We start from the raw sequence: 24,078 nt of genomic DNA on the forward strand, positions 1-24,078 counted from the left end.
GTGCGGATGGGACTCCAGGTTCCTGTGTGGTTAAAACCCCTGGAACCTCTCCCCACGCACCCCCGCCGTGACTCAGTTTCGCCCGCAGAGGATGGCGGGATCATCCAGCAATAGGAGGGCGCGGAGGCAGGGGCACCCACCCACCTGGTGCTGGCTCCTAGGAACCCCCTCCCCCACGCAGTAGCTTGGGTCTGAGGCCCAAACACCCTCCCAAGCTTCCGCAGCGGGTCCCGCAGGCCCCGCCCCATGTGACTCCACTGGTGGCCACTCCCCTCCCGCAGAGCGCCACCTGGCCCGGGTCAGGTACCCTGGGGCTGGATGCCTGGGAAATCATAGGTTCAACGTTCACAAGTGGGTAAACTGAGGCCTGAAGGTAAAGGAAGAAATCTGGGCCATAGCCCTCTTGCCTGAGCTCCTGAATCACAGGGGTGCCTAGGTGCAAGGTAGGGGTGTGAAACCAACAATTCACAGGACCCAGCTGACTAGGGGAGAGAACCACCATTCCCAGCCTTTGTTCAAGCCAGGTCCTCTACCTGGATTCAGACCTCCTTCACCTCATCCTTCCAGGCCATGCTCTGACATTAATTCTTCTCTAAATAACTGAGTAATTTTCTCCCCTTTTCTTTTTTTAAAGATTTTATTTATTTATTCATGAGAGACTCAGAGAGAGGCAGAGACAGGCAGAGGGAGAAGCAGGCTCCATGCAGGGAGCTTGATGTGGGACTCGATCCTGGATCAATGCTCTGGGCCAAAGGCAGGCACCAAACCGCTGAGCCACCCAGGCTCCCCTCATCTCCCCTTTTCTGCCCTACTCTGGGAGAGCTTGAACTCTCCTCCATCTAGGTTATAATTATTTCCCACTGTCTCTCCTAAGCTGTGAGTTCTTTGGGTTCAGGGGTAGCCTTGATCAGTATCTTTTTTTAAAAGATTTTATTTATTTATTCACTAGAGACATAGAGAGGCAGAGACATAGAGGGAGAAAGAAGCAGACTCTCTGAAGGGAGCCTGATGTGGGACTCCATTCCAGGACCCAAGATCTCGACCGGAGCCAAAGGCAGACACTCAACCCCCGAGCCACCCCAGTTCCCCAATTTGATCAGTTTGTGTGCCTCCTTCAATCCAGCTGGGCCCACAACAGCAGTTCAATAGACATTTATCCAACAGAATGAGAACCCCAGTTCCGGAAGATTTGGGGCAACTTTTTTCTCATCCCTGTTGCTCAGCTTTCACATCTGTGAAATAGGAGGGTGAGGGCTAGTCCTTCTGTAGAGGGCTAGCACTTTAGTCAGCAAATTTTCCTATAAAGGTCCAAATAGTAAATATTTCGGGCATATCAGACGTAGGGGCTCTTTCACATATTCCCTTTTTCCTCTGATCCTTTTAAAAGTGTAAAACCATTTTTTAAAAGATTTTATTTATTTATTCATGAGAGACACAGAGAGACAGAGACAAAGACAGAGACAGAAGGAGAGGCAGTCTCCTCACAGGGAGCCTGATGCAGGACTGGATCCCCAGATCCGGGATCACGCCCTGAGTGGAAGGCAGACGCTCAACCACTGAGCCACCCAGGCAGCCCTGTACAAACCATTCTGAGCTCAGGTGCTGTACAACACAGGTAACAGGACCCTTGTGCTAGAGAAAGTGGCATGTGTACACAAGAAGCCTGATCAAGGATCTTTGTGGCAGCAGTGATGTGAAAGCAAAAAATTGGAAATAGTTTGAATGTCCGTCAAGGGGCACCTGGGTGTCTCAGTTAGTTGAGCATCTGCCTTTGGTTTAGGTCATGATCTCAGGGTCCTGGGGTTGGAGCCCCACATGGGACTGTCTGCTCAGCAGGGAGTCTGCTTCTCCCTCTCCCTCTGCCCCGCCTTCCTGCTCATGCTCTCTGTCTCTCTCAAATAAGTAAATACTAGCTTTTAAAAAAAAATAAACATCCATCAAGAGGAGAATGGATAGCAAAACCATTGTACATTGTACCTTGTCTGCAGTGCTGGGCAGCAGAAAAAAAAAAAAAAAAGAGGTGTGTAAACGGCATGAAAGTAGTCTCCAAGGTATCACCGAGGGGAAAAAAGTAACTGCCAAATGATACACGGTATGAAAAATAAATAAATAAATAAATAAATAAATAAATAAATAAATAAAAAGAAAAGAAAAAAAAAATCAAGGAAACACCAAAGCTACCACACACTGCCGAGTAAAAGGTCTGGAAAGATCCACTCCAAACTCATTACAGTGGTTACTAATAGGATAGAGAATGGGTATTTGATGGTCATAGACATCTCGAGACATATCAAACTTCATCTTGAAAATACCAGGTTCCGTCCAGCCTCTAGGCTTTTGCACTGACTATTCCTTGTGCCTTGGGACACTCTTCTCTGTGATCTTTGCACTCTTCTCAGAGATCTCCCCGGATCCCCTGTTTAAAACCCCAGGTGGGGGGGATCCCTGGGTGGCTCAGCAGTTTAGCACCTGCCTTTGGCCCAGGGCCCGATCCTGGAGTCCCGGGATCGAGTCCTGCATTTGGCTCCCAGCATGGAGCCTGCTTCTCCCTCTGTCTGTGTCTCTGCCTCTGCCTCTCTCTCTCTATCATAAATAAATAAATAAATAAATAAATAAATAAATAAATAAATAAATAAATAAATCTTTAAAAAAATAAAAATAAAACCCCAGGTGGGAAATTGAGTGGCTAAGGGGTAGGGAGGAGAAAGACTTTTCATTTTTGTATACCATTTTGTACCCTTTGAATTTTGAATCCAGGGAACTTATTACCCATTCAAAAACAGGGGGGGTGCCTGGGTGGCTCAGTCAGTTGGGCATCTGCCTTTGGCTCAGGTTGTGATCCCGGGGTCCTGGGATCAAGCCCCACATCCAGCGCCCTGCTCAGCAGGGTGTCTGCTTCACACTCTACCACTCCTCCTACTTGTGTGTGCTCTGTCAAATAAATAAATAAAGTCTTTTTTTTTTTAAAAAGAATACAATTTAAAAAACAAAGTAGCCCCCCCCAGACATCTTACCACCCTACCCTGTTTTATTTGCCTTAAGACACTTATCAGTATCTGAGATGGTAATATCTGTTTCCTTGTTTGCTGTCTCCCCACACACTAGGAGGTGTGTCCCTCGGGGTGACAGGGATTTCAGTGGTCCCGCCTGGTTGATGGCTGTGAGCAGGGTCTAGCACACAGCAGATGCCCAATACATATCTGCCCCATGACAAGAGAAATAAGGTCTAGGGTTTTTTATACATACATACATACATATATGAAATTTATTTTGAGTTATATCATTAAAATTTAACAGTAAGTCTTCTCTCCTAACTCCCTCCAAACAGATGAAAAAATGGGAAGGGAAGAGAAGGTTATTGAACTGGGTTATCACTCAAGGATCCATTCAGCTTAAAATATTTCAGAAGCATTTGATTTGGTTTGGGGTGGGTTTTTTTTTTCCTTTTAAGTTCAGATGGGTGGAATTTCCCCATAAGACTTTGTGTGAGAGGGAAGTAGGAGAAGGGGAAATAAGCATTCTGGGGTTCCTCCCTCGGGTTGTCTTCCTTCCTCTGGCCTGTGTAGCTGGGGAAGGGGAGTCTTCTTCCTCAGTTCCTTTGAGGCCCTGGCTAGGCACAGGGTCCTCAAAGGGCAACAGCTGTCAGGCCTCCAAGTCCAAGGAAGAGTTTCAGTGGGTGCCAGTGGGCTTTCTGGCCCCAGTTGGGCCCTTTTGTAACAAAGAAGGTGGGAAACGGCTGATAAGAACCTCCCCTTGGTTCTCAGTATCTGCTTCCCTATATTCTGGAAGCACCACTTTTATTTTTCTTTGAGGGGCCGCCATTCCCCATCTGTCCATCAATCCTTCTGGGTTGGGTGGAGTGGACCTCAGCCCCAAGTCCTAGGGGTGGGCATATGACCCCAGCCTGGCCAGTCAGAGACACAGTGACTGATCAGACATGTGGGCCAGTGTGACCAGTGAGAACCAGCCATGGAACCAGAGCTTCCGCTACTGGGAACCTGGTGAATTCTCTCCACTGGGGATGTTGGGCTCCTGGGACATGAGGCTGCTAGAGCTGCAACTGTCTGCTACCTCATGCGGAGATCCTGCCTGGAAATGAAGTCAATGCAGAGAAAATAAAACCAAGAGATGGTTCCTGATATCATCTGAGAACTGGATGTAGTCAATGCCTTATGCCTGAACTCTTCAATTAAGTGACCCAGTAAGTTCCTTGTTTTTCTGTCCCAGGTGGAATTGGGTTTCTGTCGATTACAAATCAAACAATCTTGACAAATACCTCCTTCTGCTGCTGGGGAACTATCAACAATCTCCCCTCCCTCCATTTCCTCCCGGACTCCCACCCGTTGCCTGACTTTATTTGGCTCCACCCACCACCTCTTTGGATAGCTCCAAATTCTTGTAAGCTATCTGGGCCCTACTCACTCATCCAAGACCCTGACCATCCTCACATCCAGGTCTTGGGATTGGTCATAAACATTCCTTGAATTTTTCTGCCTTATTTATGGATGAAAGGGGTGGTGCTTGGGATAATGGGTTGTACGGGCTAATGCAGGGGACACCTTTCTTGGGAAGAGAGGCAGTCTCTTCTCTGCTTCTGCTTCCCCCCTCCCCTACCCCTATCATGTCTAGCACAATGATTCAGGGCCAGGAGTGAGAATTTATTAATATGTCAGGAAAGCCGCTTGTCTCCTCAACTTCTCCAACACTAAAGGAGGTAGGAGGGCTGGGTTACATGCTTCCAAGAGAAACATTCAAGAACATGAAGTCCTTACCTGCCTTTCGTGTCCTGAGGCTTGGTAGAGCTGAGAATAAACTTCAGCAATGACAGCCGCCCTGGAGAGCAGAGAGAGGCCCAGAAGGGGACCCTCCTTCTACTACCCCTCCCCCCATTACACCTCACCACGCCCCCCCACACTCACTTGCAGTGCAGCCCTCCCCCAGGAGGTAAATCTGGGATGTCCTCTGAGGCCAGAGTCCAGAAAACCGTGTTCAGGCTGGGGGGCTCCTGAGCAGAGGAACACAGCGCTGAGAAGGAGGGAAGGATTATGGGGGTGTCCTTGCCCACTGACCACCCCTCCCGCTATGCTCTTGGAGCCTCCTCACCGGCGACCCTGTGGCCCAGGGCTGTGTCCAGCGCTAACTCCTTCTTGATCGCCTCCTCACAAGGCCTGGGGGCCCCGGGGAAGCAGACCAGGATGCAGGTCATGTTGTCCAGGCTGCCCTGGAGAAAGTGGAGAAAAAGGAGCCTGATGGGATGCAGAGCTTCCCAACAATCTCAGCTTTCTAGTGTCCTCCTCCCCAGTCTGGTTAGGGCCGTTTCTCTGATGTCTTGCCCATCTGCCAGTGTAAACCAAGTCCTCTCACCAGGACGGGTCACCTAGACCTCTCACTGTCCTAGCCGCACTCTATCAGAGAACCCTGCCTGCCCCTTCGCCGAGGCTCCTCCCACTCCGCCGTCCTGCTGCTCTTCATAAAGGCGTGAATCAGACCTCAGGATCCACTACTAAATCCCAAGAAAGACCACGCCTTTCTCTCAGGTCCCTCCCACTTACCTATCCATCACTATGGCTTTCGGATCTTGCACAGACAGCCCTCTGTCTCGGCCCCTCCAAGTTTTGGCCCTGCCCACTCGGCAGGCCACGCCCTTTACTGAAGCCTAACACCCTCCTGTAGTTCGAGGGAGCCCTTCCCTCAAAATCCCTTGCTCCCTAGATCCTTTAAATTCTTCCCCTCAGTGACTCCAAGCCCCGCCCCTAGGACCTTGCACAGACACGTGTCCAATAGCTGCGCGCAGAGAAGCTCCGGGGCCAGGCCCAAGCGGAGGCGCGACGCCACCAGTCCCGCCAGGGCAGCGCCAGACATCGCGTCCCACACACCGTCAGAGGCCAATAGCAGGAATTCGTCCTCAGCCTGGCGAGCCAGGGCGGTGACCTCAGGCTCCGCAGAAACGAGCTGCAGCTCAGGGGGCCTTCCCGGAGCCTCTTTGTAAGCAAAGTCGCCCAGCGCTCGGGATACTGCCAGTGAGCCTTCGAGGCGCCGGCGGCGGATGGTGCCCCCCGCGTTGTGGATGCGCTCCCGTTCCCGGGGCCGGAGGGGCCGATGGTCCTCGGTGCTGAAGGCCACGGCGCCGGCGCGACTCAGCATCGCTCGGGAGTCACCGCAATGCGCCAAGTATAGAAAACGCGGGGAGACTAGCAAAGCCACGGCCGTGGTGCCCCCGGGCTCGCCACGAGGCCAGAGCGCACGCAGGCGTGCGTCCGCGCTCAGGAAGGCTCGGCGTAGCGCCCCGCGCACTCCCTCGGGCTCGCCCGGCGCGGGGCCCAGAGCCTCTAGCACGTGGCCCGGCAGGTGGCGCGCACCGAATAGGGCAGCTCGCGCCCCGCCGTGGCCGTCGAGGACCGCGAAGAATGCCCAGCCTGGGGGTAGCCCGGGCAGCTCGAGCCAAGCGCAGTGCGCGTCCTCCATGTGCGCGCGCCAGCCCTGCACAGCGCTGGCCCCGAAGCGCAAGCCGCAAGACGCCGCCGCACCCCCGTGCGGCCGCTGGACGCATCGCGGCGCGTCCAGGAGCGACCGAGGCCCGTGGTGAGACCTGCGCCCCTCCTCCTCCTCCTCTGCCTCCTGTTTTTTGCAAGCTGGCCAGAGGAGATGCTCCAGCAGGCGGGCAAAGGCAGCCATTCTTCAGCCCTGGGATCAGGACGCCTCCACCCTCTGCACCTACCCCCCCCCCCAACTCCATTAATCCCCTCCACTGTGAGATTTTAAACCACCTAAATCTCCTTCCTGTACCCTTGACCTGCACTCAAGTCGAGTTACTAGAAGAGATTGGACTCTTGGGGGTCTTCTCTCCTGTACCTTCAAAATGACGTTTGGGGATCTGGGTCACGAAAAAATAGTAGTAAACAGCACTTACCATGCGCTACCACTATTTTACATCATCTCCGATGTACCGAAGAGGAAACTGAGTCATAAAAGAAGTAAAGAGTGTTTCGGAAAGAGCTTTAGAATCCGTGTTCTATACACTGTTAGTTTAGTGTCCTGCCCCCCAACCTCCCCAGTTTCAAAATCTTTAAATCCTTTATTTTTTTCAGTTCGACCGCTCCACTTCTGGGTCTTGCCCTGGGTCTTCGTTTTCTCCGTTTCCAGGTCCCACCCGTGCATTCAACCACACAGCCTCAGACACTCCTAATTTTCAGTCTTAGCTCCGCCCCTTAACTACAGACCCAGTCCCCACATTCTGGGGAGCCTGGCCCCCTGCTCTGTAGGTTTCTCCTACCCTCTGGGCTGCGCCCCTTCCCTGCCTGCTCTTTCCTACTTTTTCTAGGCCACGCCTCTACCTTCTCCGTCTTTGACCCCGCCCAACTACCTGCTTAATTCTAACTTAACTTAAGCCCCGCCCGCATCTGAGCTCCTCCCCTTGCCTCAAACTTTCCGTGTAGTTTCTCCCGCCGCCTATCCCACTCCCTCTGGGGTTCTCAGCTCCGACCCCTCCTCAGAGCGGTGGTCTTTACATCCTCTGCTGAATGCCTCCCCTGGCTCCGCCCCAACCCATACTGAGATCCACGCCCTCATTCTAGGCGCGTCCATCCTTCTCCCCCCGAGCCCCTCCCCGGGTCCTACCCTAGGCTCCTCCTCTCTTCCGCTAGAGGCCGCGCCCCGTCCATCAGGCCCCGCCCTTCAGACCGCCTTCCGCGCCTTTTCCGCCTAGTAGCATAACCTATTAGCCCCGCCCCCTTCGTAGAAAGGCCACGCCCCTCCTTGCCCCTTGGTGTTTACCCGCCCCCCGCCCGCTTCTGAGCTCCGCCCGCTGGTCCTCTGGCCCCGCCCCCGGCCCCGCGCTGCAGTGCCTTCCCCACCGCGGCCCCGCCCGCCCCCGCCGAGCGGAGCAGAGGGCGGCGGCGGCGGGTGCTGCTGCTGCTGCTGGAGCGGCCCCGGAGGAGGAGGCGGCGAGGATGGCGGCGGCGTCGTGGGCGCGGCGGAGATGAGCGCCCGCGGCCCCAGGCCCAGGGCGGCGTGGCCGGAGTGGGCGGGGGTCCCGATGCAGGCCCGAGGAGGGCCATGGGGCAGGTCCTGCCGGTCTTCGCCCACTGCAGTGAGTAGGGGGAAGCTCAGGCCTGGTGTGGGGCCCAGAGGCTCGGGTGGGCTCCTCCCCAGTAACCCCTCCGTGCCGGGTCGCGGGAGAATTGGGATGGGGGAGGAGATGAAGGAGACAAAGGAAGCTCTCCCCTCCCCCCGCATTCCAGTGGCGACGGGGGCAGCCTGACCCGGAGGACCTAAGTGAGTCCAGGCGGAGGTGGGGGGCACCGAGGTAACTGGCGAGGGTCGCGCCGGGCTCTAGGATATGGCGCCGGACCCCACCCAGGGATGAGGACGCTCTCCGGGAGCTGTCCCCTCGCCCTGGTGCTGGCCGCAGCCTGCGGGGAGGGGAGTTGAACGGAGGGGTAGAGCCAGGATAAAGAAGAGGGATCCACACTCCACCCCCCCTCATCCATCTTCGCATCCCACCTCCGTCTTCTGCCCAGACCCAGAGGCTTCCCCGACCTCGCCCAAATTGTCCAACATCCTGTCCCTTGGAAACAGCTATCCCTGGGTTGGGGCCAGGACTCCTGGGTCCTTACTTGAGCTTTACCACTGATTAGTAGTAACCCTGGAAGACACCCATTATACTCCGGGCCTCCGATTCCCCAGCTGCCAAAACGAGGTGGGGACGGGGGTGGGGGGTGTGCATCTGATTTCAGTTTCCAAGCAGCATTGAGCATCTCCTGTAGGCAAAACCCCAAGCTAGCTTTGAGGGGCTAGGTTCCACAATTGAAAAATGCCTTATCTGATCCTCACGATCTCTGAGATCAGGGCTCTAACAGTCCTGGGCTAACATCTTCTGTCTCACACCCCCGTGGTTCCCGCAGCTGAGAATTTCAACACTCTCAGATCTGGCCACTTGCATGTCCTAGGAGTCCAGATGCCAAAATTCTGAGCATTTGTTATTTTAACATTAAAGGACATCATCCCAGCATCCTAAGATCTTGCCCTTACTTTGGCTTACAAAGGAAGGCCCTACATAATCCCTACTTACCTCTCTCTGCCCTCATCTCCCACCCTTCTTCCTCCCAGTCACTCTATTCCACCTCTCTGTTCCTCAGATTTGCCAAGCATAGTGCCTGTCTCAGGGCCTTTGCACTGGACTTTTTTCTCTGCCTGCAAGACTCTTCCCTAGACACCTGTAGGATTCCTCACTTCATTCAAGTCTCTGCTTAAATATAATCTTATCATAGAAGTCTTCCTGATCCACCTGTCTGAAATAGCATCCTCTCACTTTCACTTCCCTTACCCTGCTTTATTGTTTTCTGCACACTTAGCACCCAGCATCATATATTTGTGTACTGTCTATCTCAACCACGTAGTATAAGCCCTACAAGGCAGGGATTTTGTCTGTTTTGTTCATATTTGTATTCTCAGTCTAAAACAGTGCCTGGTACATAGTAGGTGTTCAATAAAAGGTTTTTGAAAGAATAACTGATTGAAGCCTCCTAAAATTCCTAATTTGAAGACTCTAAGATTAAGATTCCTGGATTTGAGGGGCACCCGGATGGCTCAGTGGTTGAGCTTCTGCCTTTGGCTCAGTCATGATTCCGGGGTCCTGGGATTGATTCCAGCATTGGGCTCCCTTCAGGGAGCCTGCTTCTCCCTCTGCCAATGTTTCTGCCTCTCTCTCTGTGTCTCTCATGAATAAATAAAATCTTTATTTATTTTTAATTTTTATTTATTTATGATAGTCACAGAGAGAGAGAGGCAGAGACACAGGCAGAGGGAGAAGCAGGCTCCATGCACCAGGAGCCCGACGTGGGATTCGATCCCTGGTCTCCAGGATCGCGCCCTGGGCCAAAGGCAGGCGCCAAACCGCTTCGCCACCCAGGGATCCCAATAAAATCTTTAAAAACAAAATCCCTGGATTTGAGCTTATAAGGGTGAACTTCTGATAGCACTATAGTAAGGTTTTACAGTCTGTAGAATGTTCTAAAGGTCCTGTGATTCAACTATTCTAAGATTCCTTAATTCGGACCGTCCAAGTTTCCAGGACTGGCACACTTCTGTGATTCCGACAGTCTAAGCTTCTAAGAATCTTCGATTCTTTCCTTCTCGCAGAAGAAGCTCCGTCTACAGCCTCCTCTACCCCTGACTCCACAGAAGGTAAGTGGAGGGGGAGGATGTGAGAGTGAGCCTTGAAGGGGCTCACAGCTGGGCCGGGGGGTTGAAGAGAGGGTCAGGGTCCCACTTAGAGTAGCTCATACCCTCCTTTGCTCACTGCAGGAGGGAATGACGACTCAGATTTTCGGGAGCTTCACACAGCCCGAGAATTCTCAGAGGACGAGGAGGAAGAGACCACGTCGCAGGACTGGGGTACCCCTCGGGAGCTGACCTTCTCCTACATCGCCTTCGATGGTGTGGTGGGCTCTGGGGCCCGCCGGGATTCAGCTGCCCGCCGCCCCCGACCCCAGGGCCGCTCAGTCTCTGAACCGCGAGACCCGCCCCCTCAGCCTGGCCTGGGCGACAGTTTGGAGAGCATCCCCAGCCTGAGCCAATCCCCGGAACCTGGGCGCCGCAGTGGCCCTGAAACTGCCCCTCCGGCCGGACGCCCCCTGGAGGACCTAGGGCTCCAGCTGGACCAGCTGGGCTGGGCGGCCCGGGGAGCGGGGTCCGGAGAAGACTCTGCCACAAGTAGCTCCACCCCACTGGAGGACGAGGAGCCCGACGGCTCGGAGGCTGGAGAGGCTGGGAAAGGTGAGATGTCAGAGGCGCTGGGACCGAAGCCACAGGGTGGGTGGTCTTTCCTCAGGGCAGCTGCAAGGTGAAAACTCACGGCCTTCTCTTTCTAACGCGCCAGAACTGGACCTACAACTCGGACTCCCTCAGTCCTTACCGCCGCCGTCGGAAGTCTTGACTCCGCAGCCCAGCCCGGGCTCTGGAACCCCTCAGGCGGGTACCCCGTCCCCACCCCGATCCCGGGATTCGAACTCTTGGCCTGATGAGCCCTCCCCGGACCAGAAGGAGGAAGAGCCGCGGGGGCATCTGGAGCAGGAGCCAATCACGGGGCAGTGCCTCGATAGCACGGACCAATCAGAATTCACACTGGAACCACTCCTTCTAGGTAATGTGCGTGAGTGAAGGTGCTCCTTTGGACCACAGCGAAAGTGGGAGGGTCGGCATTTAAAGGGACCCACCTCGCGAAGGAAGTGAGGATCCTGGAGAAGAGAAGGTATTGCCGTTGGCTAGATATAAACTCCGCCCTTTTAGGCAAATTTTCCCGTTATCTAAGATTGCCATTGGCTTTTTATATGGTTGTCCCTCCCACGTTGAGACTTGAGCCCTCCTTTGAGCATTACGATTGGCTGGTGGCTAAAAAAAAATTCCCCTTTTGGGGTGCTCCTCCTAGAGGCTGCTTTTGGACAGGACAGATCCCCGAAAAAATAACTGCTGTCTTCTGGTTGTGGCCATGGGACATTAATAAGTTAACTCTGCGCCTTTTTGAAACGCTCCTCTGCCCTGACCGCATCCGTTGGCCCGTTGCAAACAGACCCCACCTTCCTCTAAAATACGCTTAGCCTCCACGAATGGCCGTGGGTTGATTACAGACAGCACTGCCTTTGGGTGTTTACAAAGAAAGCCACCCCTTTCTGGAACTGTCCCCACCTCTAGGGAGAGCCATTGGCTGGGTACAAAGGGGCCCCGCCCCCTACTCCCTCCCTGCGAGTTCCACCGAAGCGGGCAAAATCCCTGAGAAGTAGCGGTGTCCGCAGCCTCTCACTTGGAGCCGAGATGGGGAGTAAAGGTGGGCTTGCGGAGCGGGCTGGTGGGACGGGGTTGGGGAACGGCGTCAATGGGTCCAGATTCTCTCTTATGCCCCTCAAATCTGCGGGTATGTTTCCTACTGGTCCCAGATTCCCTGGAGCTGCCGGCGGAGGCTGGGGGTGTGTGGGGGTGTCTAGAGAGGGAGTGGAGGGAGCACGGGGTCCCCTCTCCCCCGAGCGGAGGTTTTGGGGCCTGAGAGCAGGGAGGCCCCCTTCCCCCAGCCTCAGGCCCAGGCGGCGCTGTCACTCAGGACCTGGACAGGCCAGCACAGCTGTGGGCCAGGCCCCCTCCCCCCAGCGTGCCTAAACTTAGCCCCCGCCTAAGACGACCCGGCCCCTCCCCCACCAGTTGGCACAGGCCCTGGGGAGCCTGCAAGGGAGGGCCCTGCATTGCGGGTAGGGGGAGGCCTGCCCTAGTTAGAGATAGATGGGAGGACGTGTTATCAGGATACAGAAGTGAGGAGAGTCAGACTCTGAGGGGGATCAGTTTGGAAGGGTCAGAATTTGATCCAAGTGAGGGTCAGAGGGTGGAGCATCTGGAAGGGTATTGGGCTCCTGGTTCAGGTCTCAGATGGGATCACATTATTGGGAAGGCTGTTAACATTTAGATGGGCAAAATGAAACGTTGGAGGGGCACCTGGCTGATTCAGTGGGTAGAGCATACGACTCTTGATCTCCAGTGGTGAGTTCAAGCCCCAGGTTGCACATGGAGCCCCCCTCCACCCCCCAAAAAATGAAGCATTAGAGTCTGGAGGTCAGGGCTCAGGGTGGGCTTGTGAGGCAAATTTAGCATCTCAGAAAGGAGTCAGAAATTTGAATCAAGGCTTAGAAAGGAGGATTTTTTTTTTTTTTTTTTTGAGGATGGTATTTTTAATACATTTAGGACTTAGAAGAGTGTGCTGGTGGGAGTATCAAGAAGATACCACTTTACACTTGTCAGGTTGGCAAAAAATGAAAAGAACAATAACACCCATTATCGGGCAGGATGTGAGAAAAGATCACTCTCAAGTTGCTCATGGAAATGAAAATTGTTAATAGTTCTGCTAGTAAGCAATCTGATAATACTAAGGACATTCAGAAACACAGGACTAGTCCACCTGGCCATTTCACGTCTGGGATTCTATCTCAGAAATAGAACCTCCCTGCAGGGAGGTAAGAATATCTGTAGAAGGCTGGTGCTTACAGCACTGTTGAGGAATGGGGGTTAAGAAACCAAATGAATGACCCAGCAATAGATAAATGTTGAATGAAACGAACGATGGTACAGCCACACTACAGAATACTGTGGAACCCTTATAAAGAATGAATTAAGAGGGATGCCTGGGTGGCTCAGTGGGTTGGGTGTCTCTGCCTTCGGCTCGGGTCATGATCCCAGGGTCCTAGGATCAATCTTGCATCAGGCTCCTTGCTCAGCAGGGAGATTGCTTCTCCCTCTGCCTGTCACTCCCTCTGTTTGTGCTCTCTCTCTTTCTCTGACAAATGAATAAATAAAATCTTAAAAAAAAATGAATGAATTAAGAGCTATTCCAACTGACGAGGAAGGAATTCTAGGAGGGAAAAGAGTAGGACGTGCATGATGCAGAAAAGTGTATATATGATTCTATTTTTCATAAGCAATGACCAAAAATTGCATCCACACATACTCTATGGGCAGGACTGAGATTAAGGGAATTTGCTAGATGGTTAACTTGGGCTTTCCAGGAGAAGAGGGGAAGCAGCTCGGAATAAAAGAAGATAACTAGAAATTGGGAAATTGAGTTCAGGTGCAGGCCAGGTGTGTTCAAGAAGTCAAGGTTCAGTCCTGAGACAGGAAGCAGAAGGTCAAGAGATCAGTCAGGCCAGGTCCAAAGCCCAGACTGATGGTCCCCTCTCCCTCCACAGTGGCGGACCTGCTGTACTGGAAGGACACAAGGACGTCAGGAGTGGTCTTCACAGGCCTCATGGTCTCCCTGCTCTGCCTCCTGCACTTTAGCATCGTGTCCGTGACCGCCCATGTGGCCCTGTTGCTGCTCTGTGGCACCATCTCTCTCAGGGTTTACCGAAAAGTGCTGCAGGCCGTGCACCGGGGGGATGGTGCCAACCCCTTCCAGTGAGAACCCCTGGCCCCTAACCTTGACCTCTGTCTAGACCTCAGTGTTGACCAAATGGGTGGTGTGGCCCTTGAACTCCAACCAGGCACAACTCACATTGACCATGACCCACCTGTTCTTGTTTCTGACTCCAACCCGACTCTGACCCCGATTTCCAGCCCTAACCTCTCTGATTCTAACCTCTTACCCTTAATCCTTGACCTCATCTCTTGCCCCTGACCTTGACCCTAGGCCACTACACCTGGCCTCCTCACACCCCTAGTTATTGCTCATGTCCCAGACACACCCCTCAGACTGGGCTGGTCCACACAGTGAGGTGCCTGACACCTCTTTGTCGTCCCAGGGCCTATCTGGATGTGGACCTGACCCTGACTCGGGAGCAGATGGAACGTTTGTCCCAGCAGATTGCGTCCCGAGTGGTCTCTATGGCCATCCAGCTGCGGCATTTCTTCCTGGTAGAAGACCTCGTGGACTCCCTCAAGGTGCCCCCGAAACCCCCACTGCCCTCCTGGGTTCCCAGCTTTCACCTTGCTGCCCCTGGGGGGTAGGAGGGCCATTGCTGGGTAAGGTCACAGCCTGGGGACTGCCCTGCGGGCTCTGCTGACACTGACCCTCACCTCCAGCTGGCCCTTCTCTTCTACATCTTGACCTTCGTGGGTGCCGTCTTCAACGGTTTGACGCTTCTCATTCTGGGTGAGTTGGGAAACCTGTGGGTGGGGAGGTGGGTCACTGGGGTTTGGTGGGGGACAAGGTTCTAGATGGAACTGTTAATCTCTTGGGAGAACCCTGATCCCCATTTCTGTACTTACAGGAGTGATCGGTTTATTCACTGTCCCCTTGCTGTACCGGCAACACCAGGTGGGTGTGACAGGCCCTCCATTGGCAGTGTCCCAGCAAACACAGGTGGTCTGACTCCTCCCTCGCCCCCCACCACAGCCAGTGTCCTACTGACACATGTCCCAGCCAGGCACAGGTGGTCTGCCTACGGCCCCTCCTCAACACAGCTAGAGTAGAACGGATATGTTTCAACAGCCAGAGATAATAAGCATTTTGATTGGGGTCCCCTTAGCAGAGCCAGGATCCTATTGACACGCCCCAACCCAAGGCAGGAGGACTAACCGATGCTTTCACCCCCAAACTGCCAGGGACTGACATCTCGGTCAACCTTGGGTGGGATGGCTGTGGCCCAGAACACTGAGAGAACCGAGGCCAACTGCCATATATCCTATCCGGAGACAGGCAGATGGACTGACATTCCCTTTCCCGGCACAGCTGAGAGCCAAATGATACACATGTCTGCCAGAGATAGTACTAACTCCCTCACATGCTGGAATCATCAAGACTCTCAAAGGCGGTCACACTGTGATTTAAACTAGTATTTAAGTCAATCCACGCAGCGACTTGACAACCAACCCCAATGCCCCATACTCTCACCCGACTCACACACAGACACACGCACGTACAACTCACTCGAAGATTAATAGTCATTCCCGGGAAACAGACTTACTGGCAATTTCCTGCGTGTCTACCCGACATCATTCCCCACGCAGAGCTCGGCCCGACCGACTGACACCTCAGCTTGAACTTCTGACTTTCAAGGGTATTTTATTAGGCTTGGAGTCGAAGGTCCAGTGGTGGGCCACTCTCCCCAATTGCTCATTTGGAGGTGGGAGAGGAAGCAACCTCCTGAATGAATCCGGAAGAAGCTCTCAAATCTCTCCTTTTTGGTCTTTTCCAGGCCCAGATGGACCAGTATGTGGGATTGGTGACCAATCAGTTGAGCCACATCAAAGCTAAGTAAGGGCATGGGATGGAGATGGATGGGATGGGGGGGGGGGGGGGGGAGAAGCTTAGGAACTTTTTCCCGGATATTATCTATCCCTAAATTTCTTGGGGTTAATGTCCCCTCCTCAAAAAAGTTTCAACGCAGGCCATTAGGTGGAGGGCAAGGACTGGCTCGGGGCACTCAGCTTGCCCGCGCACACACACACACACACACACACACACACACACCCCGCCCCCCATCCAGATTTCCCCCTAGTTCTTAGATTCCTATGGGTCTCTTGCCCCACCTCATGACTCCACTTGTTTCTCCCTCAGGATCCGAGCTAAGATCCCAGGGTCCGGAGCCCTCGCCTCGGCAGCAGCTGCAGTCTCTGGATCCAAAGCCAAAGCCGAATGAAAGGGGTGTCTCTGCCCTCGGGACGCCTGCCCCCATCCCCTGCAGCCCTCTGCCCAACTCCATCTCCCTTCCGTCCCCGCCCGCCCTCCGCCTCCGCCCGAGCCATTTCCTGAGCGGCCAGGACTACATCTCCCAAGAGGCTCTGCTCTAGGAGTCCCGGAAAGGCGAGGCACCTTTGGCCGTGGCGCCTGCTGGGACTTGTAGTCGCCTAGATAGGCCACCCGCCCTGCACTTCCGTGACCCCGCCGCTGGAGGCGCCGTGAGAGATTGGTGTCTCCTGGACGCCACTAGCCCCAAAGCCAGGGCTTTGCATGGGGCCCAGGGGAGGCCTGAGCTTGGATTTACACTGTAATAAAGACTCCTGTGGAAAACCCAAGGCCTCCTGTGCTTCCAGCCTCCTCCAGCTTTCACCTTCCTGCACCGAAAAGCACCTAAGTGGTATTCACGGAGGAACCTTCCCCAGCCTTCCAGAAGAAGCTCCCTCGTAATCTGTTTATATTATGAAATGATCGAGGGGAAGATGCTGAGAGACCCTCTGTCCCAGGGCTAGTGTGACGGCAGCTTTCCATGCCTCTGCCCAAGGCAGACATCACTAGTCGATCCCCGCACCCTACCTGCCAGGCAGCCCTCTCACCTGAGCCCCAGACCCATGCCCACCTGCCTTCTGGACAACTCCCCCCACAAACATGTCCACACCTTTTATTGCCCTACCTGATTTCCAGCTCAGGGATATCCCCTATGCCACTTTGTCACCAGGCAAGAGACCTCTTTACAGCCCTAGATTCCTACTTCCTCAGCCCCAACACCTAATAAGTCAGGAAGCCACGGCTATTCTCTTTCTCAAATGTCCTCATCCAACCACCTCTTTCTATCTACTTGCCTTGGGACCAAGTAAAGGGCCTCATGGCTTTTCTGGGCCTCAGATTCCAAAACCAAGGGACAAGGAGGCAGGAAACTGGGTGCTAATGACCCAGAGACCTGGATTTGAATCCTGGCTTCACTACCTCTTGGCCATGTGACCTTGAGCAAGTGACTTCACTTCCTTTTTTTTTTTTTTTTTTTTTTAAGGATTTTATTTATTTATTCATGATAGACACACACAGGGAGAGGCAGAGATATAGGCAGAGGGAGAAGCAGGCTCCCTGCAGGGAGCCTGATGTGGGACTTCATCCCAGGACCCTGGGATCATGACCTAAGCCAAAGGCAGATACTGGACCATTGAGCCACCCAGGTATCCGGTAATTTCACCTCTTGAAGCCTCAGTTTCCTCAAATGGAAAACTGTCATCATAACTGTGTGGACTTGTAAAACCCTTGGTGCAGGGCCTAGCACACACTAAATGCCCAGTAAACAGAAGCTGCTTGTGAGCTATGACATTGTTTCCCCGAATCTCAGTCATTCCCTCATTAACCTTCATGATCTTTCTATCACCCATTCTGCTTTTCATCTAATATTTTTCTTTAAATCGGTTAATTAAAAAGAAAACAAATGTCTTTTAAAAATATTTTTTTTATTTAATTTTTTGAGGGAGAGCATAAGCGAGCGGAGGGAAGGGAGAAGCAGGCTCCTCATTGAGCAGAGAGCCTGATGCAGGACTCGATCCTAAGATCCTGAGATCATGACCTGAGCTGAAGGCAGACACTTAACCGATTGAGGCACCCAGGTGCCCTGAAAACAAATGTCTTTAAAAAAAAAAAAAATATTTCACGTCTATGGAAGTATCACTTGCTAGAAATAGAAGGTAACAGTAAAAATAAACACAAAAGTATTAACATTTAAACGGTTTGTTCGTGCATCACCTAAAATCATCTCACTTGCAGCTAGAGACGTATGTCACATTTTAGGAGATAGATAATGATGTTGCAGGACTAGTAGTTACAGCCCCGGTCTTTGTGTGTAGGGGTTGCCTAGCAGCAGCTATGTAACAAAAAAGAAGAAAAGAAAAAGAAAGAGAGAGCTTAAGGGGGCTTCGCTTGAATCTAGACCTGCTAAGCAGGGACCATGTTCTCCATTTCCAAATTTAAAAATAATGAGATTTCCTAAATATGTTTTTATTCACACTTTCCATAAGATAGTGTCGCTTCGTAATGAAGAATGGAAGACGGTGTCTGGCTTGCTTAGTGGAGCTTCTATTCTTGATCTCAGGGTTGTGAGTTGGAGCCCCGCATTGGGTGTAGAGATTACTTCAAAGTAAAATTAACTACAACAACAAAAAAAACCTATAAAAAATGAATGGAGAAAGAGGGACTGGTTGAAATTATGGGTTGGGGCACTTGGGTGGCTCAGTTGAATGTCTGCCTTTGGCTCAAGTCATGATCCCAGGGTCCTGGGATCGAGCCCCACATCCGGCTCCCTGCAGGGAGCCTGCTTCTCCATCTGCCTATGTCTCTGCCTCTCTCTGTGTGTCTCTCGTGAATAAATAAATAAAAATCTTTAAAAAATAATTATGGGTCCAAGAATGGTTAAAGCCCCCAAGCCCATCCTTAGCACCCTTACAAGAATCTAGAAACAGGTTGGAGTTTGAAACAACCTTTAGGGAGTGCACCCCAGAGTTTTATATCCATCTGCTCATTTTGATTCCTCCACAACTGGAATCAGTTGTACTAATCTTGTTTTCCAGATGAGGAAATCGAGGCTCAGAGAAGCATGGTCTTATATCCATCCTACAAACATTTACCAAGCATATGCTAAGTTCTCAAGCTCTCTTTAGGCAGTGGGGACTCAGAAATAAACCAAAACAAAGTCCATAGTGTAATGGAACTGATATTCTAGTGGGAACAGACAGACCATAAGCCAACAGGCATAGAATATGGTAACTGGTGATCAGAAGTGGAGAAAAGCCCATCAGGGTAAGGGGATAGAGTGCCAGGACTTGCTATTTTAATTTTTTAAGGTTTTATTTATTTATTCATGAGAGACACACACAGAGAGAGGCAGAGACATAGGAAGAAGCAGGTTCCCCATGAGGAGCCTGATGTGGGACTTGATCCCAGGACTCAAGATCAAGCCCTGAGCGGAAGGCAGATGCTCGAGCACTAAGTCACTCAGGCGTCCCCAGGACTTGCTATTTTAAACTGAGTGGTCAAAGAAGACCTCACCAGGTGGTGGTATTTGAGCAGAGGCCAGAGCGATGGGGGGCAGTGAGTCAGTGGACATGTGGAGGAAAGGAGATTCAGGCAGGAGGATCAGCAAACACAAAGGCCCTGGGAAAGAACCATGCCTGGTGTGTGCAGCAGGAGATCTGTATTCCAGATGCCAAAAAAATGAGGACAGCAGATTAGGAGATGGGGTCAGAGGAATGAAGGAACTACAATATAGAGATTTTTAAAGGCTGTGGTGAGAACTTTGACTTTTATTCTGAGATGGGAGCCCTCGGTAGGTTTCATGTGGTCCAGAACGAGTGACTTAAATTATAAAAGGGTCACTTTTTTGTATTAACAATTACGATGGCACAGGTTTGATTCCCCCAGGTGAATGGGTCGTGTAGACCAGGGTACGGTACTAATCTGCTTCTAAGCCTAGATTTCCTTGGCCATAAGATATAGGTGCCTAAATTGATGACCTCTAGTGTCTTAAGCTCAACGGGTACAGAATTTCTGTCATCCCGTGGCCTAGGACAGTGCCTGGGACTCAGTAGGCGCTCAATAAATATTTGAAAGAACCCTGGACTCTGTAGGCCGGTGAAGTTCCACAAATGAACAGCAGGTGTCGCACCAGCCCCATAACCGCCTACCCGGAGTCCGCGGGGCTGGGTTTCATCAAACTCTAGCAGGAACTCGCTCACTCGAATTCGGGTTTTTTTTTTTTTTTTCAGGGAACGGGCTTCTGAAAGCCGACTTATGAGTTTCTCCTCCTAAAAAAAAAAAACCAAACTTCTCACTTGGATAAGGGGACTTCGGGCCCTTTAACAGCTAGAGGCGACTGGGTCCTGTCCCTGTCCCAGAATGCGCGGCGCTATGCAAATGAAGATGGTTTCCAAAGCGAGGATGATTCATACCATGCTAGAAAAAAGGTAACATTTTGGAAGGATATATGTCGTAGTTGGGGAGAATTTATAGATATCAGAGCCGACAATCTCACACCCTCCCAAACTGTACGACCATAATTGTAAAAAGATAGCGATTTCTGAGTTTTATATAGCTGTGTGGAGAGAAGCGAGCCTTGCCCGGATGATCCTCAGTGGTCTGGGGTGCAGGCTTCAAACCTGTAGCTGTCTAGCGACAGAGTGGTTCAATTCCACCTTTCGGGCGACACAACAAACTTTTTTTATTCCTTTCAAACTGCACATTAGAGCGGATTGTCGTGAGAAAGAACATCCCTCTGCTCTACGCCTAGTCACGTCACTGCAATCCTCGGCTTCACATTTTAATCTCCGCCAGTCGGGTCTCTTCCCACGGTGACACTTTTCCTGGGAATATCAAAGAAGATTCCAAAAGATGATGAAAATCGTCCTTGATCTCTCCCCTTCACTTGCTTATTCTCCTATTCAGTGTATTTGCTCATTCGTATATTTAATCACACATGCACTTCTTCATAGGTCAGATATTCATTCATTCATTCATTCATTCATTCATTCATTCATTCATTCATTCAACATGTATTTACTTGGTGCCAGGTGCTGGCACACAGTGTTGATCACAGCCCTGGCTCCAGCCTCATGATGTTCCCAGTCCAGTGAAGGAGACCAATATTAATCAATCATTAATTACACATTTAATGAACAATCACAAAGGTGATAACTACTGGGAAAGCAAGTGCCAAACTTAGAGGCCATGTAATAGGGAGACCTGAGTTCAGGTGAGGTGTCAGAGTTGCATGTGGGCAGACACCTGAAGGATGAGAGGGGATGAGCCAACAGAAGGGGAGAATATTCCAGGCCAGGGATCAAGGTGGCCCCAATAACAGCAGTGAAGAGGGTGATAACTGTACCTTCGTTCTGCACTCAGCATCGGCAGGCATAAGCTTCCCAACACCTCATAGCCCCATTCTGCAGATGAGAAAACTGAGGTTCAGAGAGATGAAGCCTCTTGTCCGAGGTCATCCAGCCTTGGTCCCAGGGCTCCAGGACTCTCAGACCCCTGGCCCATACTATTTACTACTGCCCTGTGCTGACTTTCACAAGCTAGCTTTTCACTGAGTCCTGTCTGTTCTGCCTCCTACTGTCTTTTCAATTCCGGTCCTCCTCTCTATCTCATAGCCTTGCCCCTATTCCAGGCTTCCCCGACACACACCAGCATGCCCACCTGAGGCCCCTCCCTGGTCTCCTGCCCCAGTCTTGCCCCTTTCTCGGCCAACTACCCTCCACTTGGTGGCTAAAGCTGTCTTCTTGAAGCAAAAACCTGCCCCTACCTTTCGTGCACTCAAAACCTGCCATGGCTCCCCAGTGCCCACAAGAAAAGATTTAAATTCTTAGTCTGGAACTTAAGCCTGCAGAATCCTGTCCTTGCTAAACAATTTCTCTACACACTTTGCTCCATGAACCTCTAGCTCCTTCAATGTATCAAGCCATTTCCCTACCAACAGCTCTTTGTACTCACTGCATCTTTTTCTATCCCCTTCTGTACTTTCTGTTTAGCCTCCAGAACTCAACTCATCCATCCCTCCTCAAAGAAGGATGACTCCCAGACCAGGTTATGTGCCCCACTGGGCTCCCCCAGCCCCATGGATTCCCCCAACCCTGGGCACTTTGGATCATTCCCGACAGATCTATGTCCTTCACTGGACTGTGAACCCTAGGAGGGCAGAGTCTGGAGCTGTCTCAGTCCCTGCTGTGTCCCCCACACTGCCCAGCAGTGGGCTGGGCACAGAGTAGGTACTTAGCAAATGTTTCATACTGATTAATAAATTAAGTGATTCCATCATGACAACTGCCCCTGCTTATTCTTTTACAAAGGCTTCCAGACCATCACTTCATTCCCAGAGTACTTGCTGCCGTGCAAATAAGACAGGGCTTGAATTTTGCAGTGGGGATGGTTCATCTGTATCTTTGAAAAGATGAAGTGGCAATATTTTTGGTTCATTCCATTTTAGGTTGGCCTCTATATGTTCATAATCCAGAAAATATGGTCATGGGAAAAGTAAAAGGAAACTCATCTTCGGTGTAAAGTGATCCATGTTTTTGTGGTTCATATAACCCTGAGGATTGCTAAGTATTTTTTTTATCTCTAGTACTGTGGGATGCGTGGTTCGAATTTCTCTACCTGTTCAAGCTTCACTCAGCTCATCCTGAGCATACAGGGGCTGGTTAAGTTCCTCTATTGTCAAGAAACCCCTAAAACACCCTTTGGCATTTCAGTTCCTCACGCCCACTGTTCTGCCTCAGTCCCTCTAAGAGGAGGCAAACTCTGTGGGAAGTCCTCTGACTGCTTAGCCTCCTCTGTCCTGTGGTCCTGCTACAGACTGATTCACAAGTGGGAGTCCCAGAATGTGTGATGTGTGTGTCCAGCCCCCTCAGCAGATCTAACCTGGCACCCTCCTGCCAAAGGAGGGGGACGGGTATCAGGGACAAACAGACCCTACAGCTTGGCAGACTCATATTTAAGAGCTTTTTATTGGCGACAGTGCAGAACCATGGCGGGAGGGTCGTGGCCCAGTGCCAGCCAGCCCCAGCCCCCCCACGGTCAGGTGCAAAATACAAAAAAAGAGAATCACAAATACAGCATGGGGTGGGGGCAGTCGCGGAGTCAATAAGTTGTGGTCCGGCAGGGGCAGGCCCTGCTCACAGTCTCACACTCACACCCAGAATCCTTAAAAGATACAGGTTGTAAAAATCTACGATCCCTCAGGCTCGTTCACAAGAGTAAAATCTCATGTCCCCAACACACCCAGAGTCAGGAGACAGCTGGGGAGGATGGGGGGGCCATCAGAAAAGAGACACACTGGGGGGTGGGGGGGAGCGGGCACAAGACCAGGTGAGAACAGGCAGAGAAGAGACCAGCGTGGGAGGGACTCGAGAAAGAGACAGCCAGAGACACTGCCCCCAAACGACCAGAGGGGCCCGGGACAATCAGAAGAGACAGCTAGAGACAGCCAGAGGAAAACGGGAGCCTGACACAGGCTGCCTCGAAGGTTCCAGAAGCAGTGCTTCCAATTCAACGGCACTGCTTTGGGGGGCCGGACGTGACCTAGGCCGACGCTGCAGAAGCGCTCACACACACTCACGCGCACGCGCACACGCACACCCATATATAATATATTTATTTATACATAATAGATATAAGTGCCTTTCGGAAACCAGGAAAGGGATAAATAGCCACGGGGACGGGGGGCGCGGGGACGGGGCACGTGGAATGTTTCCCATGCAGCACAGAAGGCGGCGTGGCCCACCCGAAGTTAAAATTAAAAAAAAAAAAAAAATACCAATCAGCCTCACGGTAGAATTCCCATGAGGTGAAGCACGGGGAGAGTAGGGATGGGGAGCCCAAACCAAGAATCTGGGGCTGGGGGCCTGGGGGGCTAGGAAGCTGGGACTGTGGAAGTCCAGCCCCTTTGAGTTTGCCAGTCCGAAAATATTGGGGTTGGGGGGTTGGGGGTGGGGACAAGGCCTCAGCCTTTAAATCTTCTCCGGAAAAAAATACTGGGCCCCCTGGCAACCTCCCATTAGTCTCTTTCTAGAAAGGATGTAGGGGTGCCACGAGGAGGGAGAAGTGGGCGTCCTAGGCCGGGGTAGGGGGACAGGCCTTAGAGAAGAAGGCCAGGGCTGGGGGCTGCGGGGTCCTGAGGACAGAGGCCACGCGGGTGGATAACTGTCACCCCCACTCTTGATACTGTCACCCCTGGAGTCTAACTAACTCACTGTTGAGGGGAGGAAGGAGGCGGCTGGGAGGAGGGGAGACCAAGGAAAGGCTTTGAGGCGTGGGGAACACAATTCTCTCCCCGCCCCCAGGAAGGGTTCTGTCCCACTGGGCTTCCCTCCCCCGCCCCCCACTCCCCACCCCACAATCCGGCCAACCCGGTTCACAGT

The 24,078-nt window shown here is 52.2% G+C and overlaps 2 protein-coding genes and 1 non-coding gene across 5 annotated transcripts; 2 read left to right on the forward strand and 1 right to left on the reverse strand.

Moving 5' to 3' along the window:
• Window positions 1-3,416: 3,416 nt before the first annotated feature.
• Window positions 3,417-6,895, reverse strand: PPM1N (protein phosphatase, Mg2+/Mn2+ dependent 1N (putative)). 2 transcript variants are annotated; one of them, XM_038525657.1, is made up of 5 exons: window positions 5,761-6,895; window positions 5,104-5,221; window positions 4,920-5,025; window positions 4,773-4,833; window positions 3,417-3,708 (listed from the first exon to the last, which is right to left on the reverse strand). In XM_038525657.1, exons 1-5 carry the CDS (start codon window positions 6,673-6,675, stop codon window positions 3,670-3,672), a joined length of 1,239 nt encoding a protein of 412 aa, XP_038381585.1. In that variant the 5' UTR covers window positions 6,676-6,895; the 3' UTR covers window positions 3,417-3,669. The 2 variants fall into 2 exon arrangements, with proteins under 2 accessions (XP_038381585.1, XP_038381584.1); XM_038525656.1 differs by having other exon boundaries at window positions 3,417-4,089; window positions 5,761-6,892.
• A 1,025-nt stretch (window positions 6,896-7,920) lies between these two features.
• RTN2 (reticulon 2) lies at window positions 7,921-16,488 on the forward strand. 2 transcript variants are annotated; one of them, XM_038528569.1, is made up of 10 exons: window positions 7,921-8,089; window positions 10,141-10,185; window positions 10,306-10,776; window positions 10,880-11,143; window positions 13,725-13,932; window positions 14,277-14,415; window positions 14,557-14,626; window positions 14,745-14,791; window positions 15,672-15,730; window positions 16,034-16,488. In XM_038528569.1, the coding sequence occupies exons 1-10, from the start codon at window positions 8,056-8,058 to the stop codon at window positions 16,113-16,115; spliced, it is 1,419 nt and encodes a 472-aa protein (XP_038384497.1). In that variant the 5' UTR covers window positions 7,921-8,055; the 3' UTR covers window positions 16,116-16,488. The 2 variants fall into 2 exon arrangements, with proteins under 2 accessions (XP_038384497.1, XP_038384498.1); XM_038528570.1 differs by lacking the exons at window positions 7,921-8,089; window positions 10,141-10,185; window positions 10,306-10,776; window positions 10,880-11,143 and adding an exon at window positions 11,674-11,824.
• A 3,790-nt stretch (window positions 16,489-20,278) lies between these two features.
• Window positions 20,279-20,365, forward strand: TRNASTOP-UCA. Its single transcript has one exon. It is a non-coding gene; the product is annotated as a tRNA-Sec (tRNA).
• Window positions 20,366-24,078: the final 3,713 nt, after the last annotated feature.

Source organism: Canis lupus, chromosome 1 (genome assembly GCF_011100685.1).
Source record: "Canis lupus familiaris isolate Mischka breed German Shepherd chromosome 1, alternate assembly UU_Cfam_GSD_1.0, whole genome shotgun sequence".
NCBI classification, from domain to species: Eukaryota; Metazoa; Chordata; class Mammalia; order Carnivora; family Canidae; genus Canis; species Canis lupus.

Excerpts from the sequence above, each read along its gene's own strand:
- RTN2 (XM_038528569.1), top strand. The coding sequence starts at position 8,056 with ATGGGGCAGGTCCTGCCGGTCTTCGCCCACTGCA. Across the intron at positions 10,777-10,879 it reads GGCTGGAGAGGCTGGGAAAG|AACTGGACCTACAACTCGGA; the intron begins GTGAGATGTCAG and ends CTAACGCGCCAG. Across the intron at positions 14,792-15,671 it reads TGCTGTACCGGCAACACCAG|GCCCAGATGGACCAGTATGT; the intron begins GTGGGTGTGACA and ends GGTCTTTTCCAG.
- PPM1N (XM_038525656.1), bottom strand. The coding sequence starts at position 6,675 with ATGGCTGCCTTTGCCCGCCTGCTGGAGCATCTCCTCTGGCCAGCTTGC. Across the intron at positions 5,222-5,760 it reads TGGACACGTGTCTGTGCAAG|GGCAGCCTGGACAACATGAC; the intron begins GTCCTAGGGGCG and ends CACTTTCTCCAG. Across the intron at positions 4,834-4,919 it reads GGGGGAGGGCTGCACTGCAA|GGCGGCTGTCATTGCTGAAG; the intron begins GTGAGTGTGGGG and ends TCTGCTCTCCAG.